The sequence below is a fragment of the Aphis gossypii genome, chromosome 2, assembly GCF_020184175.1.
Source record: "Aphis gossypii isolate Hap1 chromosome 2, ASM2018417v2, whole genome shotgun sequence".
Taxonomy (NCBI): domain Eukaryota; kingdom Metazoa; phylum Arthropoda; class Insecta; order Hemiptera; family Aphididae; genus Aphis; species Aphis gossypii.
In genome coordinates, this window is record NC_065531.1 from 64,303,067 (window position 1) to 64,325,622 (window position 22,556).

The 22,556-nt window shown below is 27.9% G+C and overlaps 1 protein-coding gene across 5 annotated transcripts in view; it reads right to left on the reverse strand.

Moving 5' to 3' along the window:
• Positions 1 to 22,556, reverse strand: part of LOC114119109 (kinesin-like protein CG14535) — a 159,202-nt gene that overhangs the window by 82,531 nt on the left and 54,115 nt on the right. Inside the window, exon 1 of one of the 5 annotated variants that reach the window (XM_050199377.1) lies at positions 16,426 to 16,583. The exons of the other annotated variants lie outside the window; for them this stretch is intronic. Within the exon in view, the coding sequence (XP_050055334.1) occupies positions 16,426 to 16,427 (2 nt within the window). The 5' untranslated portion in view covers positions 16,428 to 16,583. Of the gene's footprint in view, positions 1 to 16,425; positions 16,584 to 22,556 lie in introns of those variants that run through there. 5 annotated transcript variants of the gene reach the window in all.

The following is a 22,556-nucleotide window of genomic DNA, read 5'->3' on the forward strand; positions in this document are numbered from 1 at the left end:
CGAAAGTTGTGGCAATAAAAATAACGACTGGGTGTAAAATGACGACAGTTAAAATTCGCTTGTTGAAGCACAAATGAAAGAAGTAAATTTAAAATTAATAAATTCAAAATGGTTTCTTTTTCTGGTTTTATATTTTACTCAGCTGTTGTTGTGGATCAAACTTCTCACCATTTTAGAAACAAAAGTGCTTCGAGGCTACAATATGCATATTGCATACTATTTATAAACATTATTAAAAGATAATAGGTGGTTTCTGTATGACATTTTTAATTAATTAATTTTATAAGACTAACCTTTTTTAAATACACATAATATTAAAACAGATCATTATTAAAGCGTAAATTCTTATTAGTATTAAAATATAAAAATGTAATACATCTAATACGTAAATAATCAATATAGTTAACTCTATATTTACTTTAAAAATTATCTAGATGCCCGATTATACTTTTAAATTGTTTTTGTTAATACTATACCTACTCCAAATTAAATTAATCAAGTTATTTTAGAGACTAATAAATCATATTAACAAAAATATAAAAAGTGATACTTTTAACACTGTCACTAGTATTATATTGTATGTTGAATTTAGACTAACCTAACAGTTAATAACTTTATAAATGTAATTAAATTATAACGGCATTATGTTTAATGTTTAAAATATAATTAATAATAATAATAATAATAATAATAATAATAATGAAAATAAATATTTAACATTTAAAAAACAAATATGTATGATGCCAGCAATAGTTCAACAGCATTATTACAAAATGAATGGGAAATGCACTATAGTGTAGAAAGATTTTCAAAATTTGTCGAACGACACGTGTGAGCCCAGTCACATGGTGTCCGAAAGTTTTCTTATTACACTACAGCAATCCGTGGTTGAGAGAAGTGGTGGAAAGAAACTTTGTTTCTTCCCTCCCGTACTTAGAAATCATTAGTAGCTGGCGAAATGAAAATGAAAAAAAACCCAACGCAGAAGTGCCCCCCGATGAGGCTTAATTTCATTAACGCATCATCTCTCTACGGTGGGGCACAAACACACACACACATATATGGTGAAGACGGTACAACAGAAGGCAGCCGCCGTTCATTACCAAAGGAATATAACGTTCATGTGTGCCCATGGCTGTGGAGGTGAGTGACGTCACGATATACCGAAACCCGATCACGTCCAATACTACGGTATAGAAGGTTGTCGTGCCGGTCACGTCTTCCTTTATCCCCTCTATCCACCGCCTGCTCATATTCCTCCTGTTCACTGACGCCAATCCTCTCCCACCGTATCTTTGCGTCCTTTTTTTTTTACCTCCACTACGTTCTACTTTTAACTTTGACAGCCGCGCGTCCACCTCCACCTCCACGAGGAAAACATGTTTTGAATATTTCACCCCCTTCTCTAATAGCTTTGGAGAAACCTCAATTTCTTCTTTATACTCCCTATTATATATATATATATATATTATATATATGTTATATACGTATATAGCTATAATATATGCTGTTTGGTCTTATTCCATATTGCCACCCCTCGTCTTGGACGTACGAAATATATATTTATATTTTATTATTCCCCGTGTCCAATGCGTAATAACATAGTAAAAAAAAATGTGTCCTTGGATAGGTTAGGAGGTATAGGAATTCCATATATTACAGTAAAGTTGGCGGTAGTCGTGAGTTCTTTTTATTTTCAGACCACAAAACACATGTAATAATAATAACATAGCTGTTAAGTTTTTTGAATACGCAGACGTTTTCAACTTTGAGAATATTCTATGTAATATTATATACACATATATAATATTATGTAAATCAAACTTATGTTCAAGCTTGAATAAATTTACGTAGTAATACAAAAAAAATCTGTGTTCTTTAATGGTAATAGACCTATACACGGTTACATAGATGTTAGTATTATATTTATATGTAAAACTACTATAAGTATATATGACGACTGACGAGATCGAGTTGTTGAATAAATACTATAGAATCAACATAATTTAATGGAATCCTTTGAACTTTCACAGTGATGATTTTAACATTGTTTTTAATAATTATAACATCTATAAGAAGTATACACTATACAGTTATATTATAATTATGTGGTGTGCACACTTCTATGATAATAATTTCTTAATCGGTCATAAAAATAAATTATCAAGTTTTTGAATAAAAAAAAAGTTAATAAATTAATTTAAATAACAAGCAGATTATGCCTATACTAAGTTTACACTACCTAGGCATGATTATATTTTAAAAACATATAACCTGATGATAAAAAAAAAAATAATAATAATAATTTCTCAAATTTTGAGGTAATATTTTACATTTTATAATAAAAGTGTTAAAAGTTTCCCTATTCTGGACATAAAAGAAACATTAAGCTATATTTGGACAATAATAACGTGTTCTCCCTTTTTCTATATATTTCCGATAAAAAAGAAAAACGGATCAGAAACACCATTAGGAAAATTGATCAAAACAAATCTAGTAGAAAGCAAGATAGTGATAGGAAAATAAAAAGGGATACTATAGTAGGAAATCTACAAATATATAAAATTATATACCGAACGAACAATAGAAGTTAAAATAATATAATGGACGACCTACAGCAGTCGTGGTTATATAATATATTATTATTATTTATATACAAGCATATTATACCCCCAATATTTGAAAATTGTAAATATGGGAATACGAGGGATTTACCATAAACCAAAAACGGATATGAAATTGCAATTTCAATAAGTGAATGAATATTTTTATTTAAACGTAATATGCAACTTTTAAATTTACTAAAAATGACCTAACCTACGATAAATTGCTTCAAATTAATATTGATATTATAACTTATAATGTGACCATTATCAATTTTAAAGGTGGTTCATCCCAAACAGTGGTTCTACGTACAAAATATAATTGTTGTTGTGTTTGTTAATGGTTATAATTATGTCTTTTTTTTTTTTTTTTTAATGACATGAAATGTAAATAAGAACATCCTATAGTAACATAATTCCCGAGAACAGTTTTCTTGTATAAATGTTTTCCACGTTTCTCACTTTTTCAAGCACTTAACTTCAACCGTAGGTCCATTTTTACTTATAAAACCCCATTTATTATTGCGCTTTTACCTTTTTATGGGTTTTTTGATTAACGACAGTTTTCATTTTTGCGATGTTCATACCGTAGGTACGTGCAAGTCAGTGCTATTTTTCATTTCACTGGAGTTATCTGGCGTAACAAAAGTACGATGATATATAAATTAGCCAACTCGAAATGAAACTTTTTTGTTTGTAGTTTTAAATTGCCACTGATCCTTCTTTTGCAACGACCATTCGGATTTAATGAGTAATGTTATAAATATTGCTAAATCCAGATATGGTTTTGAAGTATGGGCCTTTGCCTAATACCAATACGAAATAATGCAGGTAAGTATTAAATAGGATTAATTCTGCTGACTTATAAGGTCCCTTGAAATTTATTAGAATAATAACTTGATATATATCTATATACACTAAGTAGTAAGTAGTCTATTTAACGTAAGACATCCATTATTTCAGAAAACATTAACTTTTTTAAAAAACGTTAATAGTTAGGTTGAATGGATCTCCTGATAGAATTATAAGTAACAATATTATCGTTAGAAATAACATATTGATATATCTGTTGATAAGAAGCATTGTTTCAATTTTCTAACGATAAATTTAGAGTTTTAAATTAAATAATCGGTGAGAGAAAAAGTAAGCTACATACATAGGTACTCTAATGATAAACCTGATTTTAATTAGTAATCGTGTTACGTTTTTCAATCGATAGTTATAAGCTTCTATCTATATTCTATATGTATAATATATAATACATATTATATATTTATATATTGTGCACGTTAAATAAATTACTCACTATTATTCTTAAAGAAAAAAAGTCGTACTTTGTTACTTTGGTATTTTAAATGTCAAGGATAAACATTAACCGTGTTTCATTATAATCTTTATATAATGTAATATCGGTAATGACTTCGACAAAGAGATCCACAATATTAATTAGATCTTAATTAAGTTTAAAACAATAACTACTATAGGTAGTCCTTTTGAAAATGCTACGAATAATTTAATCTGGCAATAAAAGGGTTTTAAATAGCAATAATTAATTAGATAGCTGTAGGTACATAATATAACGCATGTATAATATAACGTGTCTTATACGGGTCGGCTACGTTTCGCGTCAATGTTTGAACTTATTTAACCCTCTGAACTCCGAAGTTTAGGCACTACGTAAATAAAATATAACTATACATATACTTCGATATTCGGCTGTAAAGTATGATGAAATTAGTTATTAAATTTGCCCTCGGGGTGAAATTTGACGTAGGAAATAATATCGGATTAAATACCTACTGTGTTTGTGCGTTACAACAGAAGTGGTTATTGAACAAGAAAAAGGACATAATAAGAAGAGAAAAAAAGAGTTTCGACGGCTGTGGCAGCAGTCCCTCCATCACGACCAGGACCGTCGTAGGAGCGAGGTGTTTCGATAAAAATAACAAACGGTATATAGTACATACGGTGTAGTTTTATTATAGGTGCCAAACAGTGGCAGAAGCAGCAGATGGGGTAAGTTACTATAATAACGTCCCGGAGCTACGGTGACGTATTCGCCCCACCTGCTGCTCCACGTCCGACGTCGTCGTCGTCGTCATCCTATAAACGAGCTTACTGTTTATTATTATTATTACCCGTCGCTCCGCGGGGATGTATGGCATTTTTCAGATTCAACGATGTAAAACGATGTTTCAGTTTTTTTTTTGTTTATACTCAAAGACCCGCGTATATGAAAGACGAAGGGTTTTCTTCTTTTTTATGGCCGAAAATCGTTTTCTCCCCATAAGCTGTTTTTACGGGAACTAGAGGTCCCATACACTGCAACAGCAAGTGCCGGTGCGCACACTACGAACGATATTTCCTCGGACGCATAAGCCACGTGTCACATTTTTATTATAATGTAACACATCGGAGCACTTTAAAATAGAAAGCCTATTGTGTTTCTTTACGACGACCGATTCGCGTGACTGGAATTTATACTCCCGATCCGGGTCTTCACCCCGACACCGTCTTTTCCCTCACCGCTAACCGTTATGTGGATCCCCATTAAAGCGGTATAATTTTATTGAATTTAATTGAAAGCAGTTTTTATGTGAGCCGTAAAAACTGGGTGACATGATGGGTTCAGAATATTATAATATTTATACTGTATTAATAACAAGTGGCCATGATGGCTGCTGTAAAGGTTAAATATTGTATGTACATTAAATATTAATTATAGTAACCGAGTTAAAACATTTTATTCAAATACTACTTTAAGCCCATTTATTAAAAAATTAAACGAACATAATATTTCAATTAATATAATACTCTTTTAGTTCGTACCTATCTTTAGATTTACGCACTATAAATAATTTTTATACGCACCTTATGCTTTTACTTTTACACTCAGTAATGCGATCAAATCTTGATATATTAAGTATTTATTAATATAAAAAAAATAGTAGCTCAAATCATATATTATTGAACGATATACATAATAATTGAATCATGTTTAACTTAAACAAATATTCAAATATTATAGTTTTAATATGAGATTCGATGGAAACATTTAGTTATAACTTGTATCTATTTATCACATATTTTAATCTACATAAGCTATGTATTATATAAATTGATACATATGAATATATATTTTTTTATTATTACATTAAAAGTTATGATAAATTGTATCTTTATGAATAAACATACGAACATATACGTGGACACGTATATTTCATTGAAGAATTCGCGTTATTTACTTTCGTTCGAGATTCAGTTGGATATAATATATTGATAAGATTGTACTTTTTTCATATAATACACTTGTCAACCATGAGGATTTTTGTATACCGAATAAAACTATATGCTTCAGAAATGAGCAGGAAAAAAAATAAAATTGTAAAAGATAAAAAAGGCAACAAAAAAAAATGTCTACTCATTCTTTTTGTTATAAGCTCGGAGAAGTCAAACAGTTAATTAAACTTTTGCAGTAATTTCCACGCGTATATTATATGGAAAAGAATTATCTTTGGGGACTGGAACGTGCCTTGGATTTATGTGCAACCAACGCAGAGGTGTAGTAGGCATAGCTGATATAGGTGTGTGTGTATACAATATAGTATAATATAAATAAAAATAAGCGAAAAATCCGTTAAGACTCGTTCACAGGACGTTTATCATTAATATTACAGCCCGGACACAGAATTAGTTTTGGGAATGAAAAACCCCTCGCTCGTTGCCGTATAATAAATACCAGCTGGATTCCCTGTGTGTTCAAATTGACTAACGGACCTAATAATACGTGTACCGATATAGTTCACCCCGCTGCTTATTGCCCGTATGTATTTTGACGGACGATTAAACTTGGACATTTGAATAAATTATCCTCCGCCCATGAATCAATCAGAAACAGATTTCTCTATATATACAAATACAATATACATAATACTTTTTAGCAGTTAGGTAATGGATTATTTTCGTCTTTTGTTTACAACCAGTCAAAAAAAAAATATTACCCTTATTTATTGGTCGAAGGTACATATAACATATAAATGGTTAATATTTTTATTTAGTATCAAATATAATACGCAAAATTATTTTTGGTATTATCTCATGTCGCCATGTCATCCATTTTACGGAACACATAATACTAGTCGTTAGATTTGTAAACAACAACGGACTACTAATACAATAGGAACTTAATTATTATTACATGACTAAACAGTTATTATTATGTATTGATACTGGTTTCACGCCAGTAGTTACGTCTGTGGTATCTATACAATTTGTTTATTTTCGTATAAAATAAAGACAATAAAATAATGTTTGAGAAAAAATCGGCTGAAAAAATACTTTAGGTATTCCAAATTCGGCTATTAAAAAGTAGGTATTTAAATAAATTAATATCGAATAACACTTTGTAATACAACATTATATGATCTATATTTAAAATTTAATATCAACAATCTTCATATTGTTATAATTAGATTAATATTACCAATTGAAAACATTATAATATTATTATATACAAGGAATATTGCCTCAGATTAGAGTTTTCACTTTTGTTGGTATTTCAATTACTGTTAAAGGTTTTTTTGGCATTCGTGGTATTTCTAAGTGTATTGTGGAATTAATGATGTGCGTCTACGCCTATATGTTATATAATATATAGAACTACATATATTCGAGATTCTATTCTATAATAAAGCTTGGAACATTTATTGAGCTTTTAATAAAGTTGATCGTTGTATTTCAATATTAATGAAAACATTAAGTAATATCGGTATCAAAAATGTCGTTTGATATTAAAAACATAATTATGTTTTACTGCTACGTAAAAATTAATTGTATAAAATATTTATATGATATTTTCATTATTTTACTTACAACTACTAGCATTGTTGATAAATAGACAAAAATTATAAATACATAATATTAATTATTATATATTGTTATGTACTTATGTTCGTATTTCGAATTGTACCAATAGTAAGTTGGATTGTAAACTATATTATTTTTTTAATTTTTAAAACATTTGGGAGGAAAGAAGTATTTTTAAACATAAAACAAAGTGAAATATTGGATTCTTATGAATTGCATAAATGTTTTCGTTTGTGCATTATATATTTTTAAAATTATTTCGATTATAAATAGCAAACATTATATTAAATACAATTAATACCTAACCTAACCTAACGTTAATAAGTTTAAGTTAGTTTTGTAATTTTTTTCTTTATGGTTACAATAGCAATCACTGTTTATAAAATTAACAATAAATCAATAAATTCTTGTATCAAAGATACGCTGCTATGCAATGTTATTCGTATTATATACAAAGCATTTATAAGAAAGCGATCGCGTTAGATGAGAATTTCTAGTCCGAGTATTCATTTGATTTTGTCCATTTCAAATTTTCGCACGTATTATTTACTTTTATTAACGAATAACGATGTGCGGAATTCTCTTGAATCGCAATACCCGTGTTATCTCTTACAAAAATAGTATGTTTGAAGGTTCCTTAAAATTTAAATGGAAGAAAAACACTATTCCTCGATCCCCTTATTAAATATACTCTCTGCATCGTCTTAACATTTCGGTACTTGTAGTGTTTTCGTTGCCGATTCCCCCATCGAAAAGATGATTACGGTTATGAATAATTTCCGAACCAACCGTTTTCATCGACATCACGATAATTATTTTTGGGGATACATTTAAGTGAAAAAGAAAAAAAATTTAATATATTAAATAAGAAAATAAAGAAATTCGTCGTAATGGGGGGTAGGCTCTGAATGGATTTCGATATAAAATTATATTTTTTCAGTTAAACTAAAATCGACACCACGGTTAATTAAGGTGCGTATATCCTGGATTACACCCGTCGAAACGTTCTATACGAGTATTTTCATTTTGCCATACGCTGAACCAGAAGTCTGTGAAATTGGAAAATTGTGTCTTCGTCCCATCCACTCATATCCTCTCCTGTATGAAATACAGTAGGCCGCCGGCCACAGAGGCATCTGCGTTTTATCCGCCAACCCCAGGATGATGATAACATTACAGATGAAAACCATATGACGAGGAATCGTGGAATTTTCACGGTCTACGAACAAGCCGAATCATCATTTACTGCGGTTAGGTCCCGAGGGCGAATTGAAATGTAATTCTTTTACGGCTACGCACGACGTTTAAGTGGAAAGAAAACACATTTCAAAGCAGTCGAAAAACAAACATTTGTGTATCTAAAACGACGCGAAAATTTCTAATTCGCTAGTCACGTAGTAATGGTCAAATATTTTATGTTTTATTCGTGGTGACGTATTTTTTTTTAGAAATAGTTAAAGTCAAACAAATACAATCGTTAATTCAACGTCAATACTCTTATTCTTTTAACAATTTTATTTTTTATTTTTATTAATATAATAATATATCAAAAATTTATTTTGTGAACTCGAAAAATCCTATGTTTGTTTTGTCAAATAGAAAAACACATAATATATATTTAACGAAAATGTAAAAAAATTCTCATTGAACTGGGATGCGTATGAATGTAACCAGATAAATGTTACTACACCTAAAATGAATCTCCGAATGAGGCTAATCAAACTTTATACATAGTCATTCATGTCGCATCCAAATATACTGAGTTTTTGATTAATGGACTATATGTACGTGCGCTTGCCAGGAATAGTGTCAAAATCAGCTGACTCATTCAATTCGGAACAAAAAAGTTTTTTTACACAGGTTTTCAATTTAATAGTGCAAAAACGCCTACGGTTTCCGAATTCCAAATGTGCATGTGCAACGGCAGAAAGGTTTGGAATGTTGAAAGAAACTTATTGGAAGGGAGGATTATACATATAAAAGGATAGCGCTTCTACAAGTTTTTTCAAACAGATTTTGAAATTAATTATAAGTTGTGAAATGGAAACTTGTTTAGAAACTACCCAATACGTGTTTTCTTTTATATTTACTTTGATTTTTCACAATTTAGTTTAATTATATCCTTAAAATATGCATTTATACAATACTTCCGCAATTCGAATTACTAAAATATGAATTTTATTTATTTGTTTAAACGTGTAAGACTCTATCACAATATTCATATTATATATATATATATATTATGTAGGTATATAATATAACATAATAGATAGAAAAAACTCATAAATTAGACTTAATTAAGTATTAACATATTAGTAGTAAAAGTAATTAGAAAGTAAATACTTATAGATATTAAATTTAAAATCATCCTAGTGCTGACTGAACAAGGATAACTTAGGTAATTCGAACACTTATATATATATTTTTTTTAATTAAAATAATTACCTACATAATTATTTATGTTTTAAAATATCTACAACATATTTTCAAGTTTAATCTTATAGGGCTCCCCACCTATCTGTTTCTATCAAACTTTAGTGACGCTCGTGATGGGTGTTATTTTGAACTTTTCCTAGAACTCGAGTCCTCGTAACAATCCTATATAGTTGCACACACTCAAATTCAGTCTATACTAATACAATATTATAATATTTTAAGTGACGACAAAATATGGTAAAAAAAAAAACACACTCAAAAAACTTGTCGCGCGGACGATGTATCGATCGAGCACATAATATCTGGGCGTATACCTACATGATATTATTATTATTATTATTATTATTATACACGTATTATATTGTTTCACCGATGCGATAAAGTCACCGAGTGTGTGGGTGCGAGGGGTTACTGGAAGCGCCGTCGTCGTCGTCATGGGCGAGGGGGGGTACGTAACGCGCGCATTAACTGTATACGTACGGCGTCGTCGTGCGGGAGAGATAGGGCCAACGCGGATTTATTATTCGGTTTCGGTGGCGGTGGCCGTGCGCGTTGTATTATTAGCAATAAAACTCGCGGCGACGCGACGTTTCCGACACACTGCAGTGGCGGCAGTGCGGAAAAGGTGCCGCCGCTTTTGTTTATGCGTTTTAACGGGCGCGCGTCACGCGACACACACACAACCCACACATACCCACACACTCGCCCGCGCGCACACTATGCGTTTATAAGCCGAAAACCCTCCCCTATCTCGCCCCTCGCCCCTCGCCAGCCGCCGACCACCTCCATCCTGGCGTTTTAGCCTAGGGTATATTATCCATTAGTTAGAAAACATTATACCGTAGAAAACGTTAGTGCGACGCGACGGTAATAAATATAGTGTTACTATACCTATGTATACAGAGGATGTACCGCTCCCACCTATGCGTATTATGTACGAGACGTTATACGACGGTGTGTCTACGATTTTCGAACTTTTTAACGGGTTAGCGTTTCCGATGAGGCGTTTATTATTTATCGTAAAAGAAACGTCAGAGTCCAAGATGATGTGCAAGACTACCGAAAATAAGATCATGTTATTGTACCTAGTTAAAGCGTACACGAAATCGTACGAATCATTTTTACGCATGTACTTCCAACCGGAAAATATATGACATTCACGTGGCACATCGCACATCATAATGATATAATGTTCAGCGATGTACTTAGACCGGAGTGTCTGAATCATTTAAGTTGGAAAGGGGTCGAAAAACACTGAAAAATTATTGTTTTTTAATCAAAGGAGATGGTCTCGATAAATGAACTTTGAAGTATATAATTATTATTTTATATACTTTTTTGTATTAGTTTTTTGCATTATACTCTTTCTAGCACCAATATTTAACTATAATTTTTATGTTTGACTTTGAATGGACGTCTATCTCGTGATAGGCCCGAGGTCCCCCAAGTTTAACGTGATTGATTACACGTTTTTATTTTAAATTATATTTTAAAGCGAAAGTGTATTTAATCAGGTTTTCATGCACCTTTATTGTATACTGTTTAAATCACCGTAATATGACAAAATAATATTTTAATATATTATACCTATACTTAATAATACAATTAATTTTTATTATTTTCTATTGGCATTTAATTATATTGAGTCGATGTTTATATTTTATTTACATTTGTACTATACGAATGTTTAATAACAGGAGTATCTATACACAAAATCTATACACTATAATATAGTCTGCAGTGGGGAATTATTGATTTAGCACAATTTGATTTAAATATGTATATACATTAATATAAAAACCCATTAAATAATTATTACAAATTTATATTTCATAGTTCAAACGTTATTTTTGAACAAAATATTATGGTAGTCAAAATTGAAAATAAATAGTACCATGTCCCTCGTGTATTTTACGCGTACATGTAGTTGATTTGCCTATACGGGCTACCTTGCTTTACTTTTACCTAATATAGTATATATGAGTTCTTTCTGTGGGGTTAATTATACACTACAGTCGTGGCATCGTTATACATTTTTAAACCAGCAAGTTTTCCGCAAAGTCACTAGGACCCACTAGGCTCGGCAAGGGTTGACGGGGCCCTGTCAAATTAAAGCCATTCTAATCCCTAGTACACGAGCACGTATACACGTGGTCATTATAAATGCAAATCCCAAGCAGGACCCCGGGATCCTTGTCCGATAGAGTAATCCGATGGCAGGACGGATGGGGAAAATTGAAAATTGATTATGAACACGAGCTTCTGTTGTTGTAAAAGACGAACACAGGAACCATCTAATACGACCTTTGAAAGGGTTGCTTGAACACGATTAGGCTGGAAAAAGGGCATCTTAACATTTTCTATATAAGTTAAATGATAAAAAAATGTGTTCGTATGTTTCTGTTATATTATAATTTGACATTATTTAATTTTATTATTTATAATTTTATTCATTATATTACCTATATGGTTCTTAAAAAAAAAAATAAAGTATAGGAAACTGTTCACTAAGGATTTAAATACTTATAAAGTTACTTATAAGTAATACTAGTTATGCGTAACTACATAAAATAAATAGACTGATAGAATATTTTAATATAATATAAAAATACTATAAGATACAGTAACTTCTAAAAAATACTAAAAGGCCAGATAAATGAAATATAATATTATTTAAAAGATTAATCCTTTAGTTCCTAATAGTGAAATTTAAAAAGATAATAATTATTGTGAAAATTTTATTTGATAAAATAGAATTTATATTTACAAATAAAAATTAAAATTTTGGTATAAACTATTAATAAAGTATTATAGTCGAAACTATATGGTGATTTGGGTTAGGTTAGGTTAGGAAACCTTGGGTGTTTTAAAAGAAAAATCTATTTACAAAAAAGTAGTAATTATGTTTATATTTAAACGATTAATAAAAGAAAATAAATACATATTTTGAAAATAAAAGAAGAAAATATGGTCTATATTCTATAATATTCCTGTCAAATATGAGAAAAAATGTTTTGGTTAATAATCTGTGGACTACTTAGGGCCTATATAATTTAACTCAATGCCTTAATGCCTTATATGAATATAAAAAAATATCCATCTACATCAAAATAGTGTTAATAACTTTGTGTATAGGTATTTATTCTTAAAATTATAGTTTTAAGTATTATTGCATTATTAATATATTACTATATAAATACATTCAAGTCAATTTAATTTAACTTAATAATATGAGAATAATAATTTATTTTTTGTATTATTTTTATTATAATTTTAAATTTTAAATATGTCTAAAAATTAAATCTACTATTTCTCTTATAGTTTTTATTTCTTTATAATATAAGATAATTTTATTTAAATAACTGATAATACTATATTTATTCATATAATTGTAAAATGATATTATTTTTAGTTTAATATTGTTATACTCAATAAGTCTAACTCAAGCTATGCTTAAAAGAGATAAACAATCAGTTTTGTAATTATCAATTTGTATATTATAAATTTAAAGTGATTTTTTATAAAATAAAAATAAAGTACTGAAGTATTAATAAGTTAATTTAACAGTAGGGTTACGTAACAATCTATATTTTATCTAACCATTGAAACTATATACAAAAAAATAATTTTATCAATTGAATTTTAATACACAATCAATCAGTTTATTTAAGTCAAATGGAAGTATATTTTTTAAGATCAATATTTAAAATTAGGTATTTGTTTGTTTAATGGGATTATTGTTTGTTATCATACACATATATGATATTTATAAAAAAAAGTGATGTGACCTTTTAGTTCTTTTTTTAGTAAGTATATTGTCAAATGCAATTTCGTTTGAGAATAAGTCCATGTCCACTCAACATCACGTACATCGCTGTTTCCACGGTAACCGTCTAAATCAAACCACCAGGACCAAAGTAAACAAAACAAACGAAAAAACTTGGAATTTCGCAGGAAACCCAATTGATTCTCAGAGCAATTTTTGCGGCCAAACGTCTTGCTTAATCAACCGAAATCGCAGAAAACCTTCTTAGAAAATTGAAAAAATCCTGGATTTTTACTAAGTCATTTTTATACCATTTCTTTACAATGGAGAATGAAAATCAAAAATTGTAAATTTAAAATGCTACATGGATTTTAAAATTAGCTATGTTGACTATATTATAGTCGATAAGTACTTTATATGTATAATTGCATAAGTAAGAGAATAAACAAAAAAAGTATATGATTAAATTATATAATTATATTATTATGATTAATTCTTTTTTTAATTTAAAACATTAGTTTTACTTTAAAATGAAGAAATAATTTTTTTTGTTTTAAAAAAATTCCAAGTTGAATATTGTTTAGGTACCTAACATTAAGTATAAAATATATATTTAAGTATAACATTATTACATAATTAGTCAATTAAATAGCTCCTACCGGGATGTCAGTAAAATTTTTGATTTTTTTTTTTTTAATCCAACAGTTACTTTTAATAATTAATGAATGCAATAACAGTTTAGAGTTTTAGACAAATGGAGGAGGGGTTCAAAAACGTCAAAATGTGCATGTGGATGATCGCAGTGTCGTTATAATTTCTCTTCGAGCGTAAAACGTGTGTCATAGCGATGGAATCATTTTTCCAGTAACTACTCATGTAAACAGCAGTCGATGTATATATATATATTAGAGCCATTCAAAATATTTAAAAATAAAATAGATATAGAGTGATATAAATGTTTTTAATATAATATAGTATACAATACGTCTAAAAAATATAACTTATATGTTACTACAAATTATAGTTTATCAATAATTAATGATTATAATAAATATGTTAGTATAATTTTAACCAATAATTAAGCTATTAATATCTATAAATATTTAAATAATTAAGTATTTTTTTTCATTTTAGTTTCTAGTTAAGTTTTTTAAGTTTTTTAAGTTTTTTTTTAAGTTTTTTTTTAAGTTTTTTTTTTTAAGTTTTTTTTAGTTTTAAGTTTTTATTTTTTAATTTTTTTTTTTTTTGTCGTATGTGTGTGTCTAAACTCTAAAGACATTTTTCCTAGTATAGAAAATTTCTCTGATCATCAACTTTGAGGGAGGTTTCTAGTATAAAATTAGATCTTTTTAAGGTTTAAATTGAAATTTCTCTACATTTTTTTTTTTTAAAAAATAAAAGGGAAAAAATTTCATTAATTATTAAAATATTGTTAAAATTAAAATAATTGTTTGGTAGTCTTAGTTACCAAAAAGTTAGTCCGCTTTCACTCAGAATCTTTTTCATCAAATACAATGGTCAATGATTTGTTATTAAACATCCATTAAAATCCATTAAAATCTAAATTTAATGACAAAGTAAGCTTGACAGTTACTAGTAGTACTAGTAGTTACTAGTTAGTGTACAGCAGAGCAATTACGTACATGAAAGCTTTTTATATTTTATTTATTTGAATATTTTTAATTATTAACTTATATATGAATATTATTTCATACTATTTAAAGTACATTTGTATTTAAGTACTATAATATATACTTATATAACATACATATTATTAAAAATAAATCATTCAAAACTTTGTTCTTCAGAATTTCAGATAGTACAAAATAATATAAGTTATAACATACCTATTTTATTTATTTATTTGCAATGTAATTCAGAAGTGACGTTTATTAATAAAAGTCAATGGAGTGTAGAGTATCAAATAAGTATTTTATTTATAGATCAATTAAAAAAAAAATAATAGTCGAGCTTAAACAAGATTCTTTAAAAAAATAATTCTACAACAATAAATTATTAATTTATTTTTGTTTTTGTTTTATTAATTGTTATATAATAATTTATAAAAAAATATTATTATGATATTATATTATAAAACCAATCGATTATAATTTCCTATAATATAAATACGAGTAGTGTATAGTGTACACATATAAACGTATAAATTAAATTTTAAACGGATATAATTTTTTTAGGTTAAAACGTTTATTAAAATTTATTGAAAAAATAATTTATCGATATTGGCCTTTTTCAAGAATAAAATTAATACAATAATAATATATACTGCATGCATTTTGTGTATATTTAGAAAAAAGACCATTTCTATATAACTTTTTTATTTACACCAATATTTGTTGTACTTACAGTAGTTTATTTTACTTTTCCATTTTCAGAGTTCAATTTTATTTTATTACAGGTGGTATTTGAGAATATTTTTGCAAATATAATAATATACATTTAAAAATATTAAATAATTAAATATTTTTTTAATTTAAAATTATTATGAATTTCAACAAAATTTGACTTATGTTTAAATAAATCATGAAACACAATTATATTATATTATGAATTATTACTATAATATAAATTACTTAATCTACTACTATACATACCTAAAATAATGAAAACAAGCTTTGAAAAAAAAATAACCTTTCTAATCAATTATATACCCAGTATCAATGTCATAAACCAAAACAATAAATCAAAAAAAAAAAAAAATTGAATAACCATAATAATAATTAATGATATACTAACATGATTTGTCGTCGTGGGTTAGGATCACAGTTGTGCAAAACGCGCGAGTTGGCGGCACGGCAGCGTCACAAGGCGGCCGGCACGTAACTGAATGTGCTTGGACGTAGAGTCGGGAGCGTGCGACTAACAGCGCAAGGCGCGCACACGTGACCCAGTACACTACATTCTTTTCATAGGGAATAATATTGCAGTGAAACCCTTCCGCCTGTGTTTTTTTTTTTTAATGTGCCCTTTCATATATTTCATCGCATTCCAAGCACACCACACAGGTACACGGGTATTTCGTCCTATTTTTCCCGAGGACATGATCCCATTTTTTTATTTATTTTTTTCTTTTTGTTAAAGTTTAGGGCATATAAAAGGTAGATTTATGAATTTGAGTAAGATGTATTCGTATATGTTTAAGGATTCTATATTATTTAGTTATAATAATAATGATCGTTTTAGACTATGAACGAAACGATAAATGTATTTGTTTAACAATGTAATTTTTGTCATTTAAAACTTTTTTATATTATGCATTTATGCCTATTAAAACTTTTTCGTGTAGAAATATTTATAAATCAGAAATCGAATCAAGATGGTAGCTTAAATGAGATAGTTGTTCTATCTTCTTAAGTTTTTATTTCAAATAGCACTCTTAAAAGAAAACCCACAAAAAATTAAAAATTAAGCTCGTTTAAATGAATGTTGTCTCCATTCAGAATCAATTTTGAATACGGTGATTTGCCAAGAATTTATTTTAAACTTCAATATCTCAACACACCACTATCTGGTGACGGCTAGGCAAGTGAAAGTAAGATGAGTGATAATTTCCAACTGAATTTCCACACCGTTTTAATTTTACGTCTTAAACTTTTAGTAAAGAAAAACGTCTTCAACTAGACTCGAATTTAAAGAAAGTTATTGATACCTACACACTATAAAATGAATAATCTAATTTTTTATTGATCAAAGAACTTTCTACAATATAATGATTTATAAAAATATAAAATGATTGTCAAATCATATTACTATAGTAATAGATTCAATTATACATCATCTACTTTTTTATTCTTTCATATAGCGTCCATATCGTCTATCACATAATCTACATTGTAGATTCTACAAGATTAGTATAATTAGATAATATTTTTAACTATAATATAATATAATTGTATAAATAATAATAATATATTAAATTATACATAATTATAATTATATATTAATAATAATAAATAATTCCAATAAATATGATTGTGTTTAAGATGTTGGTTAAGTTTTAAAATATCATAAGAAATGTATATGTTGTCCTTTAAAGTATTACTAGTAATTTAGAAAATTTATTAAAGATATATGATAGCAATGTTTAAAGAAATTAGTATACTTCGAGTATTTTATTTATATAATATTAATTAACTTACATATAATAACTTTGGTTAATTTAAACAAACATAATTTGTTTAATATTATTTAAGCTTCTTACTCAAAATTTCATTTTATTTACAAAGCTCAATTTGAACACTTTAGACATAATAATTAATATTACTACGTAATAATGTATTGATCATTTCAGTTAAAATTTACAAAAAAGGTTATTGAATACTAAATATTTAAGTGCCTACTTATTTCTAAAATGTATATTATACAATGTACTTTTTTAATTTTGAATACAATAGTATCAATACCTAATGTTAGTTTCTTTTTACATTTTAATTTTGAAAACTTCGTTATTGTATAAATTTAAAAGGAAAAAATAAATATAATTCTACTGCGCGTATGTTGGTAAAACGTCAAATTCTCGTTTACAAAGATCCTTTAAAACGACGAAGCCCCTTTTAAAGTCTAAAGTGCTCGGAATAACCGGAAACCCGATTCTAATTTGGAATTCTTAAGAGATTAGTACAGCTCGAGTCCGTTGAATAAATGAGACGGAAAACAAAACTCGTTGCGCCCGGGACGTATACATTCCTGCTCGATTAATTTGACAGCGCTTAGAGTCGTCGTCGAAACGACATCCCCGTTACAGGTGGTTTCATCTTTTTTTTTTAAACTAGAAATAACATTTTACCTACCCCTTTTTCAGAAAATAACATTTTCATACTAAAATTAGAGATAATCAAAATAATTGTTATGATACTTTTTAATTAATTTTTGCGTTTATCACTTAAATTATTACACGATTATTCGCATATTTTTTTCTTTTCATCTTCTATCTTATATTTTTGATATAGTTTAAAATATTTTTTAATTATTATTATTTACCATTGCTACATTTCCACTATAAAGACGTAAGGTTTCACAATTAAATCTGTCAAAATATTTCAAGTTTTCTTCATTACTTAACTTTCAAAACCATATTTTGTATTATTAACGACTTTAGACTCATAATACTACTTAGCATTTAATGTTTAATGTGACGTATAATTGAATGACAGTATAATAGATAATTTTGTATCACAGGTACATAACTATACAGTTATTTTAATATTAAACTCAAACAAAAACAATCACATTTACCGTGTTTGTTGAAAGTTTCAGTAGCCCTTCAGATATAAATCATAAGGGTGAGTTGAAGTTGGTCTCTATACATTCGACCCGGGAAATCCGTTCTAATGTCTATTATAAAGGGCCAAAATGCAAATTCAACATCGACTACTACCGCGAGTTATAGGCTTTGACTATAATGTTCCCTCCTCTCTTCGACTCGAGACACGTCGTCGTATAACAATTAAGTGAATCCCCCGCGATGCTACATCGTATAGGAGCAACGTATTCGGTAGATGATAATGTCAACAGGGTTCTCCAACTGGGATTTATCTTCAGAACGTAATTAACACTATAAGCATCTTAAGTCAAAAATATACTGGTGCATTTATGTTATACGGGCATGGTGATGGGTTCTTATAAAGAAAAATCAATTTTAATTCTATATACATGATGTTCAGTCACCTGCGATATTTTTTATTTTATACTTTGACAGTAGATACATAATATAGTTTAAGTCGCTGATTTATATGTTTATGAATTATAACTTTATAAAACTAGAAAACGATATAAAAAAACGAAATACATATTATCATTTATCACATATGTATAAAGCTACGATAATACATAAAGTTATCGGTTTTCTGATTTACATACAGCTATGCAAAACTAAACAATTCATGCATTTGTCAGGTCACGTTACGCATAATTATACACATCAATTATTTGTATACATTACTTCGTAAAACATATAACCTATTTGCCATTATAAATCAAGCAATCAAAAAATGCTGTCTACAAAAGGGCTGTATAATTGTATAATATACCAGCGATTTACGAGATTTAATTTAGTCACATGATAAACGGTAGTACGTCAGGTGCACATTTTTGGCAAGGGAAAGTGCACATGTTTTTCTGTTATAATAATACACGTTAATTTGATCGAGACAATGTGATTAACGACGCTTTTGCAGTTGTCAGCGGCACACGCGACATGTTCTGACAAATGATGTAACTTTTGTAATCATGTATAACTGGAAGAGAGAAAGAGGAAAATATGACCTAAGTGTCCAGTGAAATTCTGTTTCTTGTTTTCAACCATATATCTAAGCCCCTCCGAGAATTGAGAATTTTCCCTTTTATCCTAAAAAAAAGTTGAAAAGTTTGAAGGGTTTCTCGATAATAACAGAATCGCTAACGAGACACTACTAAACACTAATAAGGATTCTGTAAAATGTTCTACAGAAAAGAATTTTCAACTGTATACAATTCCATTTTGTAATATATCTTAGTCAGTGATTTTATGAATATAAGTACTTTCAAAAAAATTTATTTAAATAAATACATTTCACCCACAATAATTTAAATTAGTATAGCTATTTATTATCATATACAAAATTCAAAAACGGATATTGAAGTATTATCTATTTGTTTGGTAATATAATTATATCTCATAAAGTTATAAATATTTATAAGACTACTTATTATATAGCTATAGCTATATTATATTATATATATTACAATTAATAAACAATTTCCTAATAGGTAATGATAAAACTATTACGTTCCTACGGTAACGACTAACGAGGTATGAAGTATTTAAATGTTATATAAGAACTACGCGACTTTAGTTACACGGTTTATATACGTTTACAAACAGCTAAGACATCTCAAGTTTGAAAATAAAAAGTTAATACATGTTGTAAATAAATAATATGGAATTTCATGTTCCATAAAATTCTTATATTTGTGAGAGTTTTAGTGTGAAAATTTGAGTAATCTAAGCCACACTAAAATTCAACATGGTCATTAAAATATTACGTACAACATATTTTAACGTATGTATATACTATAGGTACTTAAGAAAATTTCCCATGGGATGTATTTTAACCATTGTTGCTATTTTATTACTCAAAAGTCAACAAGGTTTTTATTCTAGTAATATAATTTTATAAAAAAAATTGTGTAAAAACTTTGAACGACTTTTGCTTATTTATATTTATTTATTGAGCAATCAAATGACACATAATATTAAAATGAAATACTACAGGTAATTTAAAATTTGTATAAAAATAAGAAAAAAAGTATAATAACGATATAAGGAACAAACGTGTAATACATTTTTATAAAATTTACTAATAAACTTTATCTAATTATTAGATAGTACAAGAAACTTAATTATAACGTATTTAGTATAAAAAAAAAGTAAATTTCTTTTAGTTAAATAAGATACTCAAAAAATTAAGTCCATATCTTTTCTTTATAATCGAGTAAAATGAACAAAACATAATTTCAATGAGTTATTTAAAACTGTTAATAACACAACCTTACTCCGCCCAATAAAATACTACAAACAAAATAATCATTGCAAGTACTTTATATATATATAAGTAAACTTGTTATTCGCTTTACACCATGATTTGCTAACAAACCAACCGTTATATATATATATATATTTTTTTTTTTTGACTTTACGGAGAAGTCGTTTTTGGAACTGATTTCGGATTCCAGATGTGCAGTATAGCTGATCGAAAAATAAATCTTCATTGCTTACTAATAAAATCGAGTCATATATTACCAACAGTTTTTTCATACATATATAAAAGGTATCTTTCAGGTAAGTATACACGTGTTTATATACGTTTTTCCGCTCAGTAATCCCATCCGAATCGAATATCTTTATCGGCGACGGTGGTCAAGCACAAGGAATATCAAACGGGCCATTTCTAAGGGGAATACTGATGGACCAAGATCTCCGCAAAGAAAATCGTAAAACCAAAACAATAGAAAAACCCCAAATAAAGGGATAGTGGTTCATTGGTATATTACTTGACACATCAAAACCATGCAATAGCGGATTTTTATCGCGTTGTAAAGAAAGAACAAGTTGTTCAACAAAAAGGTTTTTAGAATATACTCGAGTGTATGCTTTCTAATTTATTGAAACCTGTGTATGTCATTATTAAAGTTTTTCTAAAACAATACTACATTTAAAACAAGTTTGATTTTTAAAATTAATCGAGTTGATAAAAACTTTTTTTTAAAGATTAATAAAATACTTAATTCAATGTATTGAATAGGTATATAATATATTATTCATCAGTACATTAATAAATTATAATAAATAAAAATATTTAACAGAAAATAAATTTAAAAATCAACTATTCATTACATGAATGAAGAGAAAAAATGTTTTTAAAAATTAAACCTTTATATGTTTATAAGTGCATTGAAATTTTAAAACAATTACACTAATATTATTAACACTACAACATATTGTAGCATAACTGTATAGACACCGAGATTACACATAGAATGAACAATTTTGTTTTCGATATTATGCGCTACCATTTATGTATTCGATTTTGTATTCTCTTAATTGGTAGAATTTATAATACAATAATAATATAATTCCATGAAGTTAGCTAGACAAATTTAATATTTTTCATTCAAGTTTTCTCAATCATAAAATAGCATTATATTATTATGGTTTGTAAGTACAATTATATTTATTTTGTTCCGTTATTTACTACTTTTTATATCAAGTTATGATTGTGGCTTTACAAATGTTACAGAACAATAAACTGATCATTGTACTTAATAACTAAGTATTAATAGAATAATTAAAATTCTATAAAGTATATTACAAAAACAATTATATTTTC